Source organism: Pavona decussata, unplaced genomic scaffold, assembly GCF_977016875.1.
Source record: "Pavona decussata unplaced genomic scaffold, jaPavDecu1.1 SCAFFOLD_235, whole genome shotgun sequence".
NCBI lineage: Eukaryota > Metazoa > Cnidaria > Anthozoa > Scleractinia > Agariciidae > Pavona > Pavona decussata.
In genome coordinates this window covers 214471-237411 of record NW_028145640.1, presented here as the reverse complement: position 1 = coordinate 237411, position 22941 = coordinate 214471, and the positions used below count along the sequence as shown (strand labels likewise).

Genomic DNA, 22941 nt, shown 5'->3' with positions numbered 1-22941 from the left:
ATTACCAATAATACAGTTGCGAAAGGGAAGAAGATTTTGCAAGGCTTTGCACACTTGTTTTCCTAACAAAATATCTTTATTTTTAATTATTTACAAAACGTCATAAAATAAATATACTATTTACAAACCATTCTCTACATCCAAATGTAGCGATGTTGTTTTAAGTATCACGCAAAGGAAGGCGTCGACTTAAATCATTTCACAATCCAGGATTCTCTTGAAGGTAATATTTTTAATATTTTTTTATATATATATTTGCCTCAGCTCAAGAAAGTTCCAATTGCGCGTAAAAAGCAGAAAAAGACAGTAACAGAAAGTTAATTACTACAACTATATAAAAGAAGGCTTGATATGTTCTAAAGGACAATGATGCATGCTTGATGATTGAAATAGCCTGTTCACAGCCTGCTATTTCCTTAAGAGATCACTTAGCTTCCCACGTAGTCGATTTTAGGTAGTCGCATTATCCTCCTTCCCACAAACAATAACAACAACAACTGCGTGGGAAGCTACTTGATCTCTTAGAAGAAAACTTATATCCCATAATAAATCGACTTTGTTGCTGTCGCCATCCTCATTCCGTCCGTCCGTCCGTCCGTCCGTCCGTCCGTCTTTGCTGAATGTGTAACGCGAGCTGCCAGTTGTCGAAACTGCCACCACCTACAAACGACAGAAATGCAAGTCAATAAATTTGGCGTCTGTTTTACTTCTTTGCTTGGAAGTAAGATGCCAGAGGATCGTCGGACTGCCTGAAAGCCCTTAAGAAAACTAAGCCACTGAAGTGCATAGATAACACGTCTCGGAAAGCAAACTGTGCAGATTTGACAACTGAACATGTGATTTGTGGATTCTGCTACGTTCACTCTTATTCCGTAGGGAAAGCATGCAATTATCAAACATCTGTCTAATAACACTGACAGATAAGGGAGTTAGTTTCTAAAGAAATTGTGGTTCTGCAGTGGGGGAGTGGAAACGAAGGAGTGGGCGTGATGGTGCTATTCTGGATCGGACCTATCCTCGGAGACCCAAAGGCAGATAGTTGAGTCAAATGTCTGCCCCACAACAAAAGAATCCTTTTAACGTAGATGTGACAGCTAGACAAGTGCTACTTACTGCGCTGTAATTGCAGTGGATGCCGTGGAAGGACTACGACACTGTACATCCGGGGTCAAACCAGTTTGCCTTTTGTTAGAACAGTAAGTGTGCTGCTGGCTAGAGACCTACAACAAATCACGTCAAGTTACTCAATCAATTCTCCTTCTTATAACGTGTAGTAACAGTCAACACAAAACCCACCAGATCGCTCAAATTCGCCATTTTGAGCCGCAGAAACGACAATACACAATAACTGAGGTAGGTTTACGTTTATTATGAGCTTTGAAATAGACATTGCTCTATATAAAATTTACGATATTAAGACTCTTCAATATTCCGATACATTTCTTTATATTTCGAACATACAAACAGACACGCCGCTTGTGCGGATCCCTGTGAGTAAAGTTCTAAAAACGTCAAACCTAGCATATACAATGCTGTTAGTACAGGGACAAATTTCGCCAAAAATATCGCTTTCTATGTGCCTATTGGCTGTTTTAGGTTCGCAAGGTATTGTGGGAAAATGTACAGCTGCTATCTTTTTTCCGCACAGTGGATTTCTTGATTGTACCAGTCTCAGAATCATTTTGGAGTAACTCGAAGTTCTTCAACACTATGTTTGGCTAAGTGGATGAAAAGTGATGGCGAATTGCAGTCATTTACCTTACAATCACGGAATTTCATGCCACGTTTTGTTCCACTTCCAAATGGCGCATTATACGTGACAAAGGATACATGGGAAGTTTCATTTTGGTTTTTGACCTCTTTTGTTAAAAATGGTGAAATAAGACCTTCACCTAGCCACAAAATAATTATAGAACAACGAGAGGAAAGAAATGAACTCAATTCTTGATGAACAACTCGTGATCTGTTCTAGCGCATTTTGGAAACAAAAATGCGAGAACTTGAAAAACGTTAGCCGACATTTTTCAAGTTTCAATCCATACCGGCCTACTCTTTCTCTGGCTAAAGGCACTTACATGTATAATCGACAGTTTTAGTGCATAGGGGTGATACTTTATAACGAAGCTAGAAAATTATTATTTTTTTGTTTCTGTTGACACACAAATAATTTTTGGTTTTTAAATGACATCAAATTCGCGTGATACTTCCCCTTTAATCAGGCTATGCAAAACAATATAAACCTACCCAAGAGCATAATTAGGAACATCTGGAGAGAAGAGTAGGAACAGTTCATGTGTTGCATTTCTTATTGCATAACACTTGTGGTCACTACTGCACATGTAAGTTTCCATGGCTTGATGAGGGAGACTGTCGTGCAAGTCACATGAAGGCTCACCTAAAAGGAACCACAGTTATGCTTAGCATGATTCTTTACCTTCTAGGTCTGTAACAACTTAACCTGCCATGTCCAGTAAGTCAACTTTGCTTAACAAGGGTGACACTTAACAGTCTGTTATGACTGACCAACCTTTGGCCCTTAGATTCCGGATCAAATTGTAATTTGGAAATGTTGGTTTTTGAGGAGAGGGGAAAACCGAAGTACCTGGAGATAAACCTCTTGGAACAAGGACAAGGACCAACAATAAACTCAACCCACATGCTTCCCTGCTTACCACCAATTTCCAATGTTTCTCACACATCCAGCAATGAACTCAGGACAAACAGTGTTGATTGCCCCCTCCCCCCCACGCACTACTTTGTTCTTCAAACAACTACTTTGCTACTTTGCTCTTCAAACGCTAACCCTATTTCAGACCAAAATATACAATTTTCCGGGACCTTTTTCCAGACCTAGCGTCTAAAATTCACCCCCCCCCCCCCTATGGAAGAGGGGGGGGGGGGGCATATGGGGATGGGCCATACCTTGAACAGATGTGGCTGACTCCTGGGGTGGAAACAATGTTCCTACTACTGACTTGTAAAATGCCACCAAGATGGACTTTCTCTTAGCTGTGGATACTCCACCTCCTGTAGAAAAAAAAAAGCAATTATTGGGTGAACTTCATATGTTCCTTCTGGTCGTCAATAACATTAGACTACAAACATTCACATATTTTTCTTCGGCATAGTAAAGTGAGCGAAAACTGTGTGAGCGCATGAGAAAATTGCCTCTTCCCTCCACAAGGAAGGTAATATTTCTGCACTTACTCACTATGGGACTGTTCATAGACTAGAATGACATTCTCTTCTTCTAGGAAGATACAGGCTTGTACAGTGAAAAAATAAATTTTTCATAGACTTTGGTTATTCCCCTAAGCCTCATTACCAAGTTAATATCTTAACATTATATATCTAAATTGGTCTACAGCTGTATTTTGTGCAAATTTTGCTCAAGTTCCAACAATGCAGTTGCCATATTAAAGGAGAAGGATCTCCTTGTTTTAGTATCATATCTGCAATGACAATGATGGTGAGTGATGTTGCACTCTATCTCCAGACATATTTCCAAAAAAGTAAAAAGCTGACGACACAAACATCTCAATATAATTTATTACGACTACTTAACCCTTTAAAACCTAGTGGTGATCAACATCTATTTTCTCCTAACAATGTTGCTGCTTGATTAAACATTTAAGTCAGGAGAATAAAGGAAATAATCACCAAAGATGAAACGCTTTAATTTTTAGACAAAATCTCCCAACTAGTAGCATAAGAAATATAAGGAGGGCAGTGAGGAGAATATACAGGTTGATATGTTGATATTGGGGCTGAAAGAGTGAAAGCTGTTTCACTGTACCTGATGAGCTGCTCTGGTCTACACCAGTCATCACTCCTGATGGATGCACACTTGACAAGCACTTCCTTTCATCTGTATTCACCAACAAAAACCTTCAACAAAATCACAATCCGATTATCATGCAATGCTAGCCACTGAACTGAACATACACTGTATATGCCTGGCAACTTTTTGAGTTTACATTTCAACCTTGGCGTTTGAGGACTTCTACTGATTTCAACAACGATACAAATTGTATGAACAACTGGGTCAATAAAGTAGTGAGCTGTATTTCCCTAAGTCTGCTGTCAGGCTATCAGAGAATCTTAGAAACAGACAACTGAGTGATCTGAAGTCAATGATGATGCTCCTGTTGATCATCTATCAGTGAACACAAAGTTGGAGTGTTGCAACATACCCTAAGATTCCACTATCAAGAACCATGTCAGCAGGAAGATTTCTTGGGTGTGACCTGCGGCTGGATTTCAGTGTGTCTACTGCAAGTCTCCAGTACTGATCCAAGAACTACACAGAGAAAAAATGCATCATTTTCAAGTGGCACAGTCAGCACTTAGAATTGACACCATGTTTAGTGCTGCTCACTAAAATTAATTAAAAATTTTGAATCAAATGTCCATTTCAACCACAGAGACATAAAAAATTCATTCACAAAGCAAAGATGTGACTTTAACCATACAGATGCCCAAAAAAAAAAACACCTAAAACTGTTTTAAAGTTGAAAAAGAAATTCGTATTGGATTGCATGCCTGTCATACTCCTTCCCCAATTAACTGATGTGTGTGTGTGAGGTTGGGGGGGGGGGGGGGGATGGTGAGACTACTCTTCAGAGGGGCTTCTATCTAAACTTTGGCAGTATGTTTATTGCGAACTCCATGGCAACGGCTATTTTATCTGACATGCAGTAGAATCCTTGCTTTATTCAGCTGCCCACATGTGTTGAATGAACACAGTTTGGAGGGGCTTATATTCGAAGTTTTGGAATGTGTTGAATAGAAACTCTATGTAATGGGCTGCTTTACCTGGTATTCAGTAACATTATTTGCTTAACTCAGTCGTGCTTGTGTGGTATATCAAAGATGCCAACGACTAGTACCACAATGGTTGAAACAGCTTGTCCTAGTAAGCCGAAACGTCACAAAAAGATGGTGTGACTTTGTTTTGTGCCTTTTCCGTTACGTATACTTGATACCATGTGGAAGTTGTCTTAACAATGATGATATTTTTAACTGAGCACAACTAGGAGGCATGGGGTAGGCGCAGAATAAATTGTTTTTTAGGGCTAGAAGCATTGTTCTGTTGTTTGTTCTTTTCTCCTCTCCACCAACCATGTAAGATGTTGCAAACGGTGCAGGTCTCCCCAGAGCTGTAGCCTAAAGTATTGTACCTTAGTCTCAGTGTCCTGGAGTGATGGCCTAGGCCCACATATTACACACACCTCCACACCTTCAATGAGCTGCAAAAAAATAAAAGACAGTGCATTAATTAACAAAATAAGACAAACTGTTACCTGTATAATTTACTAGATCATATTTTCATGTAGCAGTACAATTTTATATTCAAAGGCCACTTCTATGAAACACAGTTAATTCAAGATGCATGTAACTTTGCCAATTACACAAACACATTTGGAATCATGTTTGAAGAAATTTCAAAAAACTGAAAACAAAGTTCAACAACAACATAACTACACTAGAACATGGACACTCAGGTAGAGTCCCTAAAAAACATTTGTTGTTTTTTGCTGTTTTTAATGAGTGGATATAGATACCTGGTTTGAAATCAAACAAAAAGTACATTAACTTACTTGGAATGTTAGAAGCCTGTGAGGAACCTGAAAAAAGATGAAAGTATTACAAAATGCCCTGAATTCAATTCTAAAATGTTCAACTTGAAGACAATGTTGGTTGCAAGTTGCTATACGTTTACTAGGTATCAAATCACGTGCTGGTTATCTTACCAGGCAAGAACTTTTAGATGAGGTGAACTTTTATATAAAATGTGCAGTAGTTATAGAGAAAACAATTTTGCCCAAAGCCATTATACACTCAGGTAACATTGCCGGGTTCAGTGTAAAGTTTAGTCCAAGCACCTGGCACTTAGTTAACAAAATGCCGAGACCTTTCAATGGAAAAGATTTTCAAGAAATAGTCTTGAACAGGTTCGGCAATGGTGGATTTTTGTATCAGACTGAGTGGGAGAAATTTCTCCTATATGGACCTCTGGTACTTATTTGAAGTCACATGTACTGTCGAGTTTGATGTACATGTATATGAGTAATGTATTTAAAAGGCAGTGTAAAACTGTAAATGAATGAGCTCAAGTAAAGGGACATTTATATTGTTTTTGTATTTTTCATTTTTTACAATGCTTCTGTAAAAATTTTGGTCTGGATTGGGCCTGCAAATACATAATTGATACATCAGAGTATGTACAGACAGAGTCAGACTATTGGATGCTTTTTAACAATTTTATATATTTTGACTCAAGGATGATGCCTCCTAATACAGAAGTACTTTTTTGAGAGGTTTATGACTACATGTATGTGGAAAGAGAAAACCTTAGCAAGGGCTTTTGGAATCCAAAAAGAAAATTGAGGGTAACCACACATTTTTCAGAGATAATTAATCAACAATGATTATAAAGAGCTTTAAATTACATAAGAATGTATGGCATTTTCTTCCAAATTTAAGCTTCATTATCTTCAAAAAATGGGTAGTTACCTGTACCTCCAATTTTTTTGGGTTTCCAATTATGCTTGCTAAGATCTGGTTTTGCCACGTTGTCATAAACTGTGCAAAGGCACCTTAGTTTGTACTACTAGGCACCATCCTTCACGAAACCTGTACTTCTTGGAACTATCCTCAACTACACAGAACATATGTGATGTAGCAAAAGGATTCACCATCCTTAAGTATTTGAAAAGACAAACAAAAGGTGATGATAGTGGCATTTAATTTTACTGTGATATTTTGCCTGTCTATGTATTAGCAAATCATTCTTGTTAAGTATTTCAGTGACTGAAACAACTTCATAGAATAACGCTATGAGTGATAATTTATTGATCATTACCTTTGGACTACCATAAGGAAGATACACTGGGATATCTCGCGAAGAACAAGGTGGCAATGATCTAACAAGAAATGATAACAGCACTGTTTCCAGGCCTGTTAACTCCCACCTAAGAGACAACAGGAAATAGAAGTCACATTTTAAGGACAGTGCCTACTAATACCACAGTATTTTGCGGGGTTAATGACTATGTGGGAAAAGCAGATCTTAGCAAGGGCTATTGGAATCCAAAAAGAAATTGGGGGTAACCACGCATTTTTTAGAGATAATTAAGCAACAATTATTCTATAAAGCCGTAAAATACAAAGCGACGTATGGCATTTTTTTTTCCAAATTGAAGCTTTATTCTCTCTGAAAAATGCATGGTTACCCCCAATTTTCATTTTGGATACCAAGAGCACTTGCTGATTTCTACTTTCTCCACTTTTAAACCGTGCAAAAATATTCCTGTATAATTTACTGAGGACTATCCATAGGAAACCCGAGTATCGCATCGAATCACAAGATGCACAGAATGCATGTGCACAGAACGTATGCGCAGTAGCAAAAGTAGGCACTGTCCTTAAAACAACATACAGTAGCCATTGTTAGAAATTTTGCTTGTCCAGAGATTGCTAAATTACTGATTATTATCAATACGCCTTTGTGCAGAAGATAATCTAATCATTGTTTGTAGCCTGTGTAACAGCACTAGCATATCTTTTTTGTTCATAATCTTTCAACAATTGAAGCGTTTTTGAAAAGACCATCTGAAGTGTGTTTTGCCTTGAAATTGAAATAACCCAAAAGAAGGTCTATTTGGGCTTAAAGCCTGATTGTCATGTGACAAACGTTGTTGCATATTTACATGTACACTACAGTACAGCTGTAAGAGTTTATATAGTAAGCTAGACTGGACATCCATGTTGCTTACCAACGTTCTGTTGCCACAGCCACTTTGCCCATCACAAGCAGACATCCAAACTCACTATTAACTGCTGTTGCAAAGGCATCAAGAAATTCCTGTAAACAAAGAAAAATGCTGTATAATTTGTGTGGTTTTCAATTGAGTGTTGAAAGTGATTCACATTTGCTTTGGTTTCGCTTTACTAAGCGCTGTGATTGGTTGGCAAATCTCACGCCACTTTCTCGAAACATTTAAATAATAGTTACATTATAGACATAAATGAAAACTTTCCATTGAAAATTTTCCTACCAAAAACAAATTTAAACCATAACATAAGGGAAGGCAGGGAGCAGGGATGGTGCAGTGGTGAGAGCACTTGCCTTCCACCAATATCGCCGGGTTCAACTTCTGGACTTGGTGTCATATGTGGGTTGACTTTGTTGTGAATTATCGTCCTTGGCTCCGAGTGGTTTTTCTCAGAATGCTCCAGTTTTACCCTCCCATCAAAAACTAACACTTCTAAATTCAAATTCAATCTGGAAAATGTCCCTATGATGCAATTAGTGCTCTGCACCAAATATATTGATACTTAAATAAAGTGATTTATTTTTATTTATTTTTCATTCTATGTAATAGGTTTTAAAGGACTGAACCTGCAGAAAGGACACATCAGGGCAAAGAATGACATCAACTGCTTGAGCTATGTTTCCTGTTAAATCTGTGCCTTCCAGAAGGCTGTCAATCAAACTGTAACAACACTGAAAAAAAAAGGACGAAACAACAAGATATACCCAGACACTTGTGAACATATTATTACAATGCATCACATCTATCCTAGATTTCCATGTTGAGTAATTTGTACCTATTTTTTTAAAAGGAGAAATTATTGTGCAGTTGTAGGTGCTCATCAGTGACCAGTTGCTTAAGGTCTGGTTCCTATTACACTTAATATCAAAGAACAAACTCTCTTGTCTTCTCCCATACTTTTCTTATAAAAGTACTAGGTAAATGTTTTTTAAAATATCAAGAAAATTCACCTTGGGTGATCATATCCTTAATTCTCATGACCTTATTGGTTGAACAAGCATTGATATTACAAGGAGAAATTTGATGCTGATGTCCAGAAACATTTGCTACTTGCCCTGGCAAAATCAGTCACACCCTTCACTGTGATTGGTCAATGAAAACAGCTTGATGTCAAGTACTAACAAGAGGTCGATTAAATCACAAATCTCACGTTTACTCACCCGCAGCTCCCTTTTGAGGAGTTCTACATTCCTGATAGATGTGAGCTCATCTATTCCTAATAATAAAACCTGACAGAATGAAATAATGCTGGTCAACAGTTATATTCCTCCAATCCTGTCATTGATCAGCCTTTCTTGCTGCTGTACAGTATAATCTTGATATAACATAAACTTAGACACCACGTGACTCTGGAGAGAAGCCAAAAGCTATACTTGGTAATTTAGAGGTTTTTGTTTATAAAAGTTACAGCATTTTTATAGTTATACAGTCATGTACACGTTTTGGATAAAACTTCATCTATCTTCAGTAAAGAAAACCTGCTGGTGGGTGTGAAATAAATACAGTACAAGGAGTATACAATGAAGCTAATTACAGTGTAACAATAAGCATAGAGGGAACAAGTGATTACAAAGGGACAAGAAAAGTAAAAATATAGCTGATTTTGGCATAAGAACAGAAGAAAAAATACATGCTGAGCGTACACTGTATGTCGTTACTAGCGCGATGAAAATTTGGTAATTCAGGTTTTCCAGTACAGAATATTTACAGATCAGGAATACATTTAACTTTACATTTCTCTAATGTGGAAACATGTATCATTAAAATCCAGCAACTGTAAACATGTCGGGATTCCTGAGTTTCCATCCATCCAGCCAAGAATGCAAGAACACGGACAATGGCACCAACCAATGAGAAACACATCAATAGTTAAATAACATTTGTTAGCATTTAACAGCAAAATTTCTATAAGGATTTAAAAAATTGAGGAATTCTATTCTAAACAGACTTAAACATAATACTCACCATGGAATTAAAGACAAATTCCAACAGTCTGTTTAGATGCAAGTCGCTTGCGCTGTCATCAGAAGTAACTATTATTAAGGTGATCCTGCAAATAATTGTAACTATGTAATGCAAGTCATCTGCTGGACATGCAGCAAATGAGAGTGACCATGAAAAAAGTAACACCACATTTTTCAACAACCTTCGTTTATACTTTCTATGAAAGGCCCAAATATGCTATTTGGTGGAAAACTATTTTAACCTGGATGAGGTTGCCATGCATACTCTGTGTGTACAGTCAACTCTCACCTTGCGAACACATCGCTATGACGGACACTCCGATAATATGGAGAACAGCTAAATCCCCAGTAAAATAAATTAGAGACGTTAATTTGACTGAAATCAACTTCCGCTTTCATGGACTCGCCTTATGAAAGACACTAACTTGCAGTCCCAAGGGTGTCTGTAATAAAGGGATTTGACAGTACAAGCATTTAAATTAGACAGCTCAGTAACATGTTATGTAAGAATTACTTCTCATTGAAGACCTTCCAGACAACTTTGGCATCCTCTGTTACGGTGTTTAGTAGAGATACATCTTGGTTGTTTGCGAACATGCAGACGCCATTGAGTGAACCAATCACAGGGAAAGGTAACTATTAACGAACAACAAAATCTTGTCACTTATTGCTGTCTTAGCCTAGTCACTAATTAAAATTAATTAAAATCAGTGCTTAAGATATGCAGTGTCCCAAACATTACACGAAAGCTAACCATCCAAATTCAGTGCTTAACCCTAACAACTAAAATCATATTAATGTGCCAACCAGAGGTGTATTCATTTGGCTTTTGAAGCAAGTTCTGATCTCTTGTTTCAATGGTGGGAACATTTGAGTAACAAAAACAATCTTTGTTAACAGTTAATAAATTAATAATAATAATAATAATAATAATAATAATAATAATAATAATAATTTAATAATAACATTACATGAGATTTGTTATACACTGTTACAGTAGCTATAGCGCAAGTATCCATCCAATGATCAAATGTACTGAAACATGTCGACTAATTAAAAACTTGGTACATGGTTAAACAAAGCCACATATTTCACACTTAACCAGGTGAGCAGTTAGATCGTTATCCTTTTACATACAATGTTTTGATCTAATTTTTCCATGCAATCAAAATTTCGAGATGACTTGCGCATACAATTTGCAGAATTTGGCACTAAAAGTTAAGCAACAGACGGCATCCATGGCATTTGAAGACTGCAGGGGCCATGCACAAGTTACTTTTGTACAAGTTATAAGTTCAGGTTACTGTGTTACTGATATACGAAAAAAGAAAAACTAAACTGCCCCCACACTAGTACTGTTCAATGTCTTTAATACGTGTTACTGAAACTTTGTGGAACTTGATTTGATCATTTCCAGGACAACAATTTAGAACTTTGCCGCTAGTATTTACAGAAAATATTATTACAATCAAGTTATTTAATTCAAAGCAGTTCACCTGCGGTAGATTCCCCTTAGTGCGAGTGAAAAGTGGAATTCCACCTTCCGTTGTCAAACAAACCAAATAGGCCGCCATATTGAACTCCCTCCACGCGCATGCGTCCAGGCTTCGAAAGAATGGTGTCAACTAAAACAAAGATGGCGGAGAGTTGTAGCTTATGTTATGTCTAGCATGAAATTTGCCAAATGGCTACGAGATTGGCGTGTAAGGTGTTGTACGGAGGTGTGGTGACTGTTAGCTGTTTCTGCTATATTAACTGTATCTTGGAACATGTGGTGGAATGTACCGTGGTACGTAAACTAGTCTCTAGACTGTTCAAATTCATTCTCGACTGTTAATTATTTTTAAGCTAAGGTTCCGGGTGATGACCCGAGCTACTACTCATATGTAGTCGATTGCGATATAAAATATTAGACTGTGTGTCGCCAGCGTGTTAAACTTGCATAACGAAACTAGAGGACTCAATGCGGTTTTAAAAGAAATTCTGATAGCAATGATCGATCGATGATCATATCATGATTCTTTGGAAATAATTTGCATATGCGACATTACGCTAGTCAATATCTTTTTAGATATCGGGTACCCTAACTATCTACTTTGGTAAAAAAAAAACTAAGGTCAGATATAAGATTCGAAAATACAGTGGTAAATGCACCAACATTTTCACTCACCGCGTCCATGTTGAGGTATAAATTCCACGATTTCGAGATAGCGATCGTAACTCTTAATTGGAATTGCAAGACCAAGGCATTTGTTTTGTTAAGGTGGCCACTCAAATTGCAAATTCCTTGCTCTTATCTCCAATTTCATCTCCGCGTACAAAAGATCAGGAAACTTCATATTTGGAATTTGATCTCTGACCCCATTTTTCTAATTTCTTTTGAAAACATTGTTATTTATTTTGAAGCAACATTGCTATTAGCTCAATATAACTTAAAACACTTACGTTAACGAGGTTTCTTGATTAATAACTGTATACTGAGAGTTTGACACCCTAAGGACATCCATTGTGTGGGTTCAGAATGTATTAATTATTATTATTATGCAATGCTTTTATTTATATGTACTTTAAATTCAATTTTCAATAAACAAAGGTTTGTTTGTTTTGCTCTTTCCGCAAAGCTGAGTTAGAGCATTTTACCAGAAATTAATGCTCTATTTTAAACCTGTTAGTGGGAGGGAAGTATTGTTCAATTTGAAGCCACCTGGAGGGGCTTATCAAAGGGTGGAGACTAAAATTTTCGAGAAATTGCATCACTGGTTACTTGAAGATGTCTGCTTTTGTCTGTCTAATTGAATGAAACCATTGAATACAAGTTTGGTTTAATCAACAGAGTTGATATGGTAATTTGGCTGCTGTAAAAGAGATGATTCACTCTGAGGAAGACTAACACTTGAAACCTTAGCATTCCAATCTTTTTATAGTAGCCAAATTAACTTTAGTTATCAACTCTGTTGAAAATACAGCACAGCAGTCTTCAGAAACTAACCCCCTTATCCATTGAATACGCAAACTGACAGAAAATTTAATAGTGAAGAAGTCTTCCCTAGTTGGATACTTTATCACTGAGCTCTCGATGAGACTATAAGCTCTCATATTTTCTTTGAGGTCTAAGTGTCATTACGAGGTATATGTGTTTTTGAGGCTGAATTCATATGTTTTTGTCCCAGTGCAGCTGTTTGGGCCTTCTATGATCCCTACTTTCAATGTGAAAAAGGATGGAGATCTAATAATCACAGAGCATTTAAGTGCACAGCTGAGGACTATAAAAAAGTAAGTAGTATACACACATACACAATGAAGATGTAGACAAAATTTACTTTAGAGTCTGCATGTACATCAGTACAACGAGAACTTTTTTCAGTCAAAAATAGTAAATGCGTGCATCAAAGGTACATATTAAGCATTTTTGCACAATGCTAGTTTTCTCAAAATGTTTTTAACTATAACAGGGAAAATAACAGTAGAATATAGTAGCAATAGTTAAGAATGCAAAAGTGTAGCGAGGGGAGATGGCAAACAAACAGACAAACAAAAAACAACAGCAACAAAATAATAGAGAGACCACTTGGGGTTGACCACTTTAGATTCCTGGTCAGAGGTTAGCATTTCTGGATTGTTAACTGAAGGTAGAAAAATTGCTATGCAGCTGCTGACATACAGATATTTTGAGACAGCTGACAATGCATTTACCCACTAGTCCATTCTTGTTATCTGCACTTAATATTATGATACTTGATAGATCAAGATTAAATGTTAACGGTTGTTTCATTAAATTCTAATGTATGGGGTAATTATACATGTTTCACCAATAAAGATCAGGTTTTTGCCCCTTCAGACATTTTACAAAATGGATTAAAGAATTTATTGCTGCATGTCGATGCTCTTTCATTGTTCATAGAATTTTAACTATTATTTACAATCACTGCTTATATTTTTTACAGAGGTGATGTTGTTATAGTGCGATCTCCAGAGGACCCAAAATGCTTTCTGTGTAAGAGGATTGCTGCAATGGTTGGTAAACTCTTTGTCAAATTTTCCATTTACTGCTAATGACCATAGGCAGTACCTGTCTAAAAGCTAAGTTGAACTTCATGGTTGTTTTGTTTGGTAAAATATCTGATAGTATAACCCAAATGCTTCTACCTGTACAAACCTCACTCTTTTTTTACCAATAAGATATGCCATTTGTCCGTGAAGGTTTACAGGGTGTATAATTATGATAATTGGAATGCATAATTTGAGTTGAGTGCATTGTTAATGCCCCACCCATTGTTCTCCAGTTGTGTTGCCTAGCAACCAAAGGTGGCCATCTAACATCAATAAATTAGTTCAACATAGTTTTCTAATGCTCACAACATACTCTTTACATAGCTTAATGACATAACATTTACATAAATATTGTGCATAGTGTCTGATAATTATTTTTGCAAGGGAAGCTAGCTTCCTATGATTTCATTGAGTGGCTGCATAACACATGGAAGTCTGTCCTCCAAAATGTATGTGTATAAATGCCTTCCCAAATTGTGAGGCCTATTGTGGGTAGACGGACAAGTAGTAATTGTTGTAGACCACGGAAGTGAGAACCGAAAGATTGAGCTTTTGTCAAGTACAGTTGAACCTCTCCACAACGGCCACCTTGGACAGAAGAAAGTGGCCGTTGTGGAGAGGTGGCCGTTATGGGGAGGTAGGGTAGTAATATGACACCTTTTTTTTCGGGAAGTACAACATGTTTATTGTGCCAAGTTCATGCTTACTGTAGCCTATAGTGGCAATCCAATCTTAAATAATATATATAGATAAAATACAAAATAAAACGTAAATAATGTTTTGAATCAAAATGTTAACAAGACGAAACGAACAAGGTTCGCAACATTCGCTACTATTATTGTAGACAATTTATGCTTACTGCAGCATATAAATGGAACACAATCAAAATACGTATATCATTAAAATTGATACAGAAACGTAATGTTCCGAAGACAAATGTTGATTACTGCATCAGCTTATAAAAAAAAGTTTTTACAAAAAAGAACTGTACTGGCCATTGTCGAGGGGTTATTTTGGCAGTTGAGGACGCGCTTTAGTGGCCGTTGCCGTTGTAGAGAGGTGGCCGGTGTAGAGAGGTTTAAACAAGAGCTAATGTATGGACTGTCCACCAGGACCAAAAAATGTGGCCGTTGTAGAGAGGTGGCCGTTGTGGAGAGGTGGTCGTTAGTGGAGGTTCGACTGTACAGTATGTGCATGCACAAACTGCACACTGTGCACCACCTGAGCTTTAATGCTTTGCTTTCTCGGTCACTAATTATCACTTATTATAATTATTGTTATCACTAATTATGTATTTCTATTGTTTTTATTTATTTCTGTATTTCAATCTCCATTAAGGAAAATGCTGTCTGGAGAGTAGCAAACCTTCACTCCCCCTCTCCCTCCCCCTCATTCAATGTTGCTTGAAAGACTGGACTTTGGGATGACCCAGCCTCTTTTACAGTGGTGGACCAACCTTGATGAGGGGGGAGGGGGGTGTGGGGGGACTGAGTTGTTGATTTATCACCACAGCAGTCAAATTGGCAGTCGACTAAAAGGTTCTTAACAGTTTTGTCTACAATTGTAGGTGTCCCCAATTAGCGGAGGGTCTAACCCTTGGCTGTAATCTTTGCGTGATAATAAAGTTAAATGTACATTGTATCTATGTTATGTTAACATATGAATGCATATCAGAAATTAACTTCAGTTAAGGATAACTCAACATGTGCATCTAATTGTATTCTCGTGTGTCTGTCCCTTGTGGTAACCTTTTATTTCAAGTGTTTTTTTTTTTTAATTTTGTTTTATCAGAGTGGGGAAAGAGTCATAACTGGCACAGATGAGCAGGATTTCAAAGTATGTTTTTACATTTTTGCCATCATACAATTGTCATAGTTTCACTATACATTAATGTGGTGCATGGGTACCTCCTCAACTAGTGGGATTAATTTTTCGGGTACCTCCCAGCACCTGGATAATGCCTTGTTATTGGTATACATTGTTTGCAGTTGTCCCTCATATTGTAGATAGATGCTGTGATGTAAAGACATGTACACTACATGTACGCTGTACACATACAGTTGTGTGTACAGAGTACGCAGAGGTCAAATGACTGACTTAATAATTACAATATCTGTTTATCCAGTTTGAACACAACTCATTAAACTGTCCTATACTTACCGTATTCATTCGATTAACCGCCCTGGGTGCTTATTTAATTTTGGGCGCTGATTCGAGGTGGGCAACTTATTCAAGGGTGGTTGCTTTTAATTTTCCCAACATTTTCAGCAAGCGAGGACATTTTGAGAGAATTGCAAAACAAGGCATAACAAGTTTATTTCGCTTCAACAAGACAAAACAAAGTGCAAAAGCTATCATAAAGAAGGCACAAACAATATAAAAGTTCATTGACCACGGTATCTATGCAAAATGAACTTTGGAACACAACTGATGCTCCTCTTACTTCGCGATCGGATAGCGCTATTACAGAAATGTTTTTTTGTATTGGGAGGGGGGTGGGGTGGGCGCTTATAAACTTTTAGGGCTTTCAGGGTGGGCGGTTATTCGAGGTGGGCGCTTAATCAAATAAATATGGTATTGTCAGTATTACCTTTTCATGTGGTAAAACATTTGAGGGGCCTTCCTGTACATATGTGGGATTTTAGATCATTTTTGCATTCATTTGCTTCATTTTTTTGTATTACTTTGTTTCACACTTCGTTCTCAAAACATACATGTGTAGCTCCCTATTTTTTCTGCATCTAGTGAAAATTCCATGGACGAGGGGAGGTTTTTCTCCATTGCATCTCATGCAGCTTTCCGGGCTGCTTCAGTGTGGCCCTTCATAATTGTTTTTGTTCCCCCAAATTCCCATTCAAAGTGATCGAAAATGGGTAAAAAAAGAAGGAGCAAAGTTTTGGGCAAGCCACATGTGAAAAGTGTAAAAACTGAGAAAAAAATTCAATAACGTCAACAAATGACCTCAAATTTGACATGAAGTAGAATTATGCTGTCAGTTCTAAATCATGTCAACCTTTTTCATTTACAGTGTAACGAACTCAACCGGGGCCACCCAACATTGATCAGTCAATCACAGGTCATGTTTACAACTAAGAAGTCTGGCTTTGGTAATTTGTAAACCAATCAAAAACGAGAACATTTCTTTAAATTTCAAAGTGTCCCTTTTTTCGGTGGCCCTGGTTGAGTTTGTTGCACTGTAAGTAATACTGTTGGACTTTATAATACCCTTAAATGCATTTTCTTTTTTCAATGCAAGATTCCAAAAGGACATGTTTGGCTTCTTGGTGACAATCCAGAATGTTCAAAAGATTCCAGACATTTTGGAGCAGTTCCTTATGGGCTCATCCAAGGACGAGCGTGCTTTAAGGTTAGCATAGTCGGTTGTATATTTCCCTTGTACCACTGTTCTTGACCGATATCTTGCTATTAAGAGTTAAAACAAAATTTTAACACAAATGTTGTTTGTTCAACAAATGGTAAGGTAAAGTCAAGCTTTAAACCCAATGGTAAGTGGCCAGGAGCTTAACCAGGTTTCTGTAGCAATAGACAGCTACACTGTAGAAGTAGTGCTCCTTTCCTCTGGATGAGATACTGGTCCATCACAGGGTTATCCCTGCCATTATCCACGGTGAAATGTAGAAAATACGAAAGGTCTGTAAAAGATAAGATTTTATTTTGAGAGCTCAGAGCTGATAAGCTTCTGTTTTACGTAAAGTGAAGTCTGTGGAGACTGATTGGCCCTGTGTGTCTGTACATGTATTTACCATTTGAATGCATGTCACCCAGATAACCGATTCACCCGATGGTTCCTGAACCTTTTTTGTGGGGGAGATAACTGTACTTATAGGGTTCTAGCTTCAGAGTCTGCAAAACCCCTAAGCACGACCATTCAAATCAAAAGTCTAGTAACCAGAATGCTCTCATGTTTACCATTCAATGTATTTCAGAATTTGAATATATCTTTCTTTTTATTTTGTTTCAATCTTGTGTGCCTTCGCGAGTGCACACAGAATTGTTAACGCCTAGGGTATGTGCTTAATTTCAGGTTTGGCCTCTTGCTGAGTTTGGAAAAATACAAAACCCATTCGACATTAGGTGACACTTGAAGGGAGAGAAGATTTCAACTGTACAAGATATGCTGCATGGACAGCAGGATGGATGTTAAGTTTGAGCTCACTTTGGGAAATCCCCAGAATACAGACATCTTGTTGTTATAGACAGTTTTTTTTATCAAACATTTACTAAATTTAATCACAAAAATCTTTTTTGTGGTTGCTATGGTGTCCACTGAGTAATAATGACATTTTATTCTACTAAACTTTACATTTTAAAACAAGTCTGACAGGCAGTCAAACAGTTTGTTCCTGTGAGTGCAGAGCAATGAGGTGGCTGTATTTAATAGCCACAGGTGTCTATGAAGTGCCGGTGGGTTTCGATTGTACCAGAGTAGTTGCTTGTGGTTCTTCAAAACATCAAAGAAGTTGTTAGCAGTACTGTTCAAAGAAAGTGCATGCATACAGCAACTGCGCATTATTGCTGCACAATGCACGTACCCTACATGAACATAGTCCATGCATCGTAGTCAAGTCATGAGTTTGTTCTCTCCCAATTTCATAGACATTATTTTTATGTAAAAGAAATTAATTAACTTGCTGATTGTGCACTGCAGAACCGTTTTTCAACTGACACCATCCTGCTTGTGGACTTACTGCTGGTTTTCATCAGATTACAGTGGAACACTGACTTATGGCCACCTCATTAATGTGGCCTCTTTTTTGTGCCCCAAACGAATTGAAATTCAAGTCATTTCCTTAGTTTAACAACATTGTTAATCCGACCACCCCGTTATTGCAAACACACTTTCACAGCCCGAAGGTGGTTGTATTAACGAGGTTCCACAGTATTACATCTTATTTGTGGTATTGTGTTTTTTGTTTGTAGATTTTAATCTTCATAGCTCCAACCAGAAACTGTGAGAACCACAGTATCATAGATAATGTGCTTTTCCCTGCTGTTTCTAATCCATAATTCAACCATGCATTCAGTCAAGTTTTCTTTCCTTTGGTAGTTAGTGCTGTTGTGAGAACACATCAGAGTAAATTCACTCAATAGCAAACGTTTGGTTACATATACATACCAGGGATGCCAACCTTGGGAAATATGAGATCTGGAGATTTTCTTTTGAGCCACCCATCTATCATCAACCTACTACTCCTCCCCCCCCCCAAAGGCCCAAGTTAACCCCACCCCCCTTTCCTTTAGTTTTTGTAAATGTCTGTGATGGATTGGGTGAAAGATGTACAGAAATCAACCAAGGAGCTGTAACATGCATTTGGAACTTTAGGGAAATTCTGTGGATTTTGAGAAAAACGGAGGTTAAGATTTTCGTTTATTTTAAAGGAAAGATCAACAGTCCCTTCTATCTGGGAGATTTGGTAACCTACGTATATGGGAGATCAGAGAGATGATCATCCCATATCCGGTAGAGTTGGCACATCTGACATAGAGCAGTAATGAAGTAACACTGTGGTTACTTCCACGTCAGGACGACTGTATTGTTACACGTATGATTGACGTAATTCATTTAAATGGAAATGCTAAAAATGTAGAGTATTTGTCCTAAAAAAGAAAAAAAATAACAATGTATTGTATATATGAATCACATAAATAAGTATACAGTCATCTGTTTTATATAAAGCTAAGTACAGTAAATTTGTAATAAATAATAAAAGACAAGAAGGGCCTGACTGCTTTTACGCCCTTTTAGTTGCTGGTCTGAAGTGCACCCAGCTACCTCAAGCTTTTTACAGGCACTGCAATGTATGGCAGTTTTTCCTTAAATTGAAGCTTCATTATCTCTGAAAAATGCATGGTTACCCCTAATTTTCTTTTGGGATGCCAAGAGCACTTGCTAAGTTCTGCTTTCTCCGTATAGTTTTAAACCGCGCAAAAATATTCCTCTATAAGGGTCTATAAGTGAGCACTACCTATAGGATGCCCAAGTATCTTGAGATGCACAGAACGTATGTGCAGTTACAAAAGTAGGCACCGTCCTTAAACAGTCAAATATCCCGACTGAAAAGAGGTAGGTCAGATGGCTTTTCACAAGTTTATCTAAGGAGTTGGATGGAGTGAAACTTGAACCTGGGAACTATGGAATACAATACAAGTTAGGCAGCCTTACAACTTGCCCACCTGCCAATAATAATTATTTATGATTGAACCTCAACCTTCGTTGTGCATGCAAGCGTTTTTTTTTTCCTGCATAATAACTGATCTGACTGTTTAATCAAGGAATAATACATCATCTGCTTCTAGGAACCCCTTTTTATCCTTGAGTAGTTATCCTAGGAGTTATTGGTCAGGGCCCAGTTGTTCAAAGCACGATTAAGTGTTAACAGGAACTTTGATTCAAGTTTGATTACTTGGTTGTTGGTTCTGGACTTCTCGTCCCCACTCCCAGGGTTTTTCTCCGGTGCTCCGGTTCATCCTGACCTCGGAGGGTAGACCTAGGGGCAGTTAGTGGGGCCGAAGACAAAGTCAAAATGGGCGGGAAAAAAGTACGAAAGCACTTGCTCGTCGAATTTTTTCCCGCCCGTTTTGACTTCATTTTGAGCCCCACTATCTGCCCCTGGGTCTCCGAGGATGGCTCCTGTTCTGTTCCCTCCACAAAAACCAATACTGTATTCCGAAATTCCAATTCGACCTGGAAACAGTGGAGAGAAAAGCCGTTCTGTGGATTCCACTGAAATTCCAATTTAATTATTATTTCATTTTATTTTATTTATTATTGAATCAAATGTCAAAGAGAGCACTAGCTGTATTGGGTTAGGTAGACGGTGTAGCTTGCAGTAACAACGGAAAATTTTAGACGTGCGGATTTTAATTTATATAGGGAATTTTAAAATAGGATTAAGGGTGTGAGGATTTTACTGTGTATATATTTTTGATTTTTTATATATTTTTTTATTCTTATTACTTTGCACGACCGCACAAACTGCAGAGCTTTAATTTTAATCGTGCTGAAATAAAGTCAATAAAGGCTGTATGTCTGTCTTGCGTTGCACATGGGGCGAAAAAAGAGCGGGGCGCGGCCCGGGGGGTGGGGGCTGGGGGGAGGCAAAAGGAAACCGGTATCGCAATGCATTGTTTTCTTGACTCGTGCCCAAAGTGGCCCAGAGTGAAGTTGACGATGGGAGCAGTGTGAGGTATATTTGTATCGCGATTTGTACTTGTTTCTGAAGGCGGGACATGTGGCATTTTGTTGGTGATTTATAGAGACACTCATTACTACCGATGGTGAGTTTAGTGTCAGCTCTTTGTCATTGCGTTGTTTACTTTTAATCTTAGCTGGGTTTCCGCGCGCGAAATGTGGGACTCATGATCAACTCGGCGAAATGAACAAGGTACCTTTCAGTCTTTCGGGACGCAGAAATATCCCGAATTTTACAACTGTTTTGGATGTTCTGTCTGCATTTTGACAGCTTCTAAGCGTTCGTGAAAAAAACAGAACGTTAGTTCGGCTCTTCACGCGGAGAATTGTGAGACAATTTGGTGTTCACTTGAAGTGCGCATGCTCTACTCGTTTTAGGGCACGTAAGCTTTCGTAAGCTAAGGTTATTTTTTCGTTCAAGGGACTTGAAGTGAAGAAACGCTTGTCTTTGCAGAAGAAAGGAGAGAAAAAGGAAAGACTGAAGGATGCTGCAAGTCAACGGCGCTAAAGATGAGGTGAGAACTGGATCGATGTTTGGTCATTTCGCTCCTCCATAAACTCGCACAAATCAATAATTATCCGTTCGTGAATTTAACTTGACTGTAAGTCAATAATTAGTCTTACTTATGTGTGAAACACAATTAATTTTTAAACATTTTACTGCTTTTTATTTAACATTGTGCAATGAACAGTGTAAAACTCGCGTTTTGATTGCTGGAGCGGAGTTTGTTATTGGAGTAAAGGGATGGTAATTAGGGGAGGGTCCCAATCACGAATCACGAGCCAATTTTTACTCAAATCACGATTCACGTGTGTATTTTATGGCATTTCACGAATTACGTATTTTATGTAAACAGCACAGAAAATGGGCATCGCAAGTTACTCGGAAATGTCTCAGAAGTAAATCATGGTTTCCTCAAGCAGTGCAGTAGTGCACAAGGTCTGTCCTGTTTTAAAACGACAGGGATGACATTTTCAAAAATGCAAGGGAAATCGTTGTGATTAATTTTCAACAACAGGCTTTTCAATTTATGGTTATCGCCCTACCTTATTTAATGATGACAACGCTCTATTCACAATGTAATCGCCCTTCATAATCGCATTTCCATATATTGGGCAGTGGTTCTGTCCTCAGTTAAAAGGTCTCTACACTGCTGCCATATGCCTCATGCACTTGTGCAACTGTAATTTCAAGGCTTTTTCCCAAGCCTTTGTTTAGCGCTATATCTCAGTTTGAGGCCATTTATGGTGCTCTGCTGAGGTGGGCACATTAAATTTTTCTTTGTGAATGAACTGGCCAGAAGATTGTTCAGATTCTGTGGTAAGGAAAAAGGACACAAAAATTCAAACTCTTTTTACAGGGTCGTCGCTGTTTGCTGCTCGTAATTGTCAAATCATGCCAGTTTTGAGGTACACGTGGAGTTAACAATTAGCCAATAATTTTTGTGACATACTGTACATGTATTTAATTGTAAAATATTGTAAAATACTGCAAAAATGATTTATCGGTGTCTCTGTTAACTGGTAATACCAGCCTACATGTATTACTGGAAAGTAATGTATGCAATAAGTTTATTGATATACAAGCCACTATAAGATTTTCAGTTTTCGCGAAAATTTTCTCATGATACACGAATCATGGGCCACAAGACAAGAAGATCACGTATCTTGCTAGGCTATCAATTCGCTGATCATGACTACAATTGAGCTCTTTTCACGTGCTTTTATTTTAGCTCAAATTACCATGCATAACCCCTTTACCACCCTGTAACGACACAAATGATGTCATAAATAATGGCGTCATTTGTGCATCTTTACAGGGTGGTAAAGGGGTTATAATGTGTTATTGGTGTGACTGGCACGCATGATCAGTCCA

The 22941-nt window shown here is 37.8% G+C and overlaps 2 protein-coding genes across 3 annotated transcripts; one reads left to right on the top strand and one right to left on the bottom strand.

Annotated features, from left to right (window-relative positions):
- Positions 1 to 525: 525 nt before the first annotated feature.
- Positions 526 to 12130, bottom strand: LOC146457942 (protein fuzzy homolog). The gene is made up of 16 exons (XM_085091386.1): positions 11973 to 12130; positions 11299 to 11427; positions 10317 to 10438; positions 9804 to 9888; positions 8999 to 9067; positions 8405 to 8509; positions 7779 to 7867; positions 6866 to 6974; positions 5601 to 5627; positions 5181 to 5249; positions 4194 to 4300; positions 3797 to 3888; positions 2923 to 3027; positions 2245 to 2395; positions 1114 to 1220; positions 526 to 660 (listed from the first exon to the last, which is right to left on the bottom strand). The coding sequence occupies exons 1-15, from the start codon at positions 11979 to 11981 to the stop codon at positions 1169 to 1171; spliced, it is 1320 nt and encodes a 439-aa protein (XP_084947512.1). The 5' UTR covers positions 11982 to 12130; the 3' UTR covers positions 526 to 660; positions 1114 to 1168.
- Positions 11342 to 19608, top strand: LOC146457941 (uncharacterized). Of its 2 annotated transcripts, none has more exons than XM_085091387.1 (6): positions 11342 to 11591; positions 12978 to 13075; positions 13747 to 13816; positions 15644 to 15688; positions 17109 to 17219; positions 17898 to 19608. In XM_085091387.1, exons 1-6 carry the CDS (start codon positions 11487 to 11489, stop codon positions 17949 to 17951), a joined length of 483 nt encoding a protein of 160 aa, XP_084947513.1. In that variant the 5' UTR covers positions 11342 to 11486; the 3' UTR covers positions 17952 to 19608. The 2 variants fall into 2 exon arrangements, with proteins under 2 accessions (XP_084947513.1, XP_084947514.1); XM_085091388.1 differs by having other exon boundaries at positions 11430 to 11591; positions 12973 to 13075.
- The last annotated feature ends 3333 nt before the right edge of the window (positions 19609 to 22941 follow it).

What these genes read in the sequence shown, in the direction of transcription:
- LOC146457941 (XM_085091387.1), top strand. Translation starts at nt 11,487, where the DNA reads ATGGCTACGAGATTGGCGTGTAAGGTGTTGTACGGAGGTGTGGTGACT. An exon ending in GTAAGAGGATTGCTGCAATG is followed by an intron (nt 13,817 to 15,643) that starts GTTGGTAAACTC and finishes TTGTTTTATCAG; the next exon opens with AGTGGGGAAAGAGTCATAAC. An exon ending in CAGATGAGCAGGATTTCAAA is followed by an intron (nt 15,689 to 17,108) that starts GTATGTTTTTAC and finishes TTTCAATGCAAG; the next exon opens with ATTCCAAAAGGACATGTTTG.
- LOC146457942 (XM_085091386.1), bottom strand. An exon ending in TGGAAGGTCTTCAATGAGAA is followed by an intron (nt 9,889 to 10,316) that starts GTAATTCTTACA and finishes AATTATTTGCAG; the next exon opens with GATCACCTTAATAATAGTTA. An exon ending in TCCAGGACACTGAGACTAAG is followed by an intron (nt 4,301 to 5,180) that starts GTACAATACTTT and finishes TTCTCTGTGTAG; the next exon opens with TTCTTGGATCAGTACTGGAG.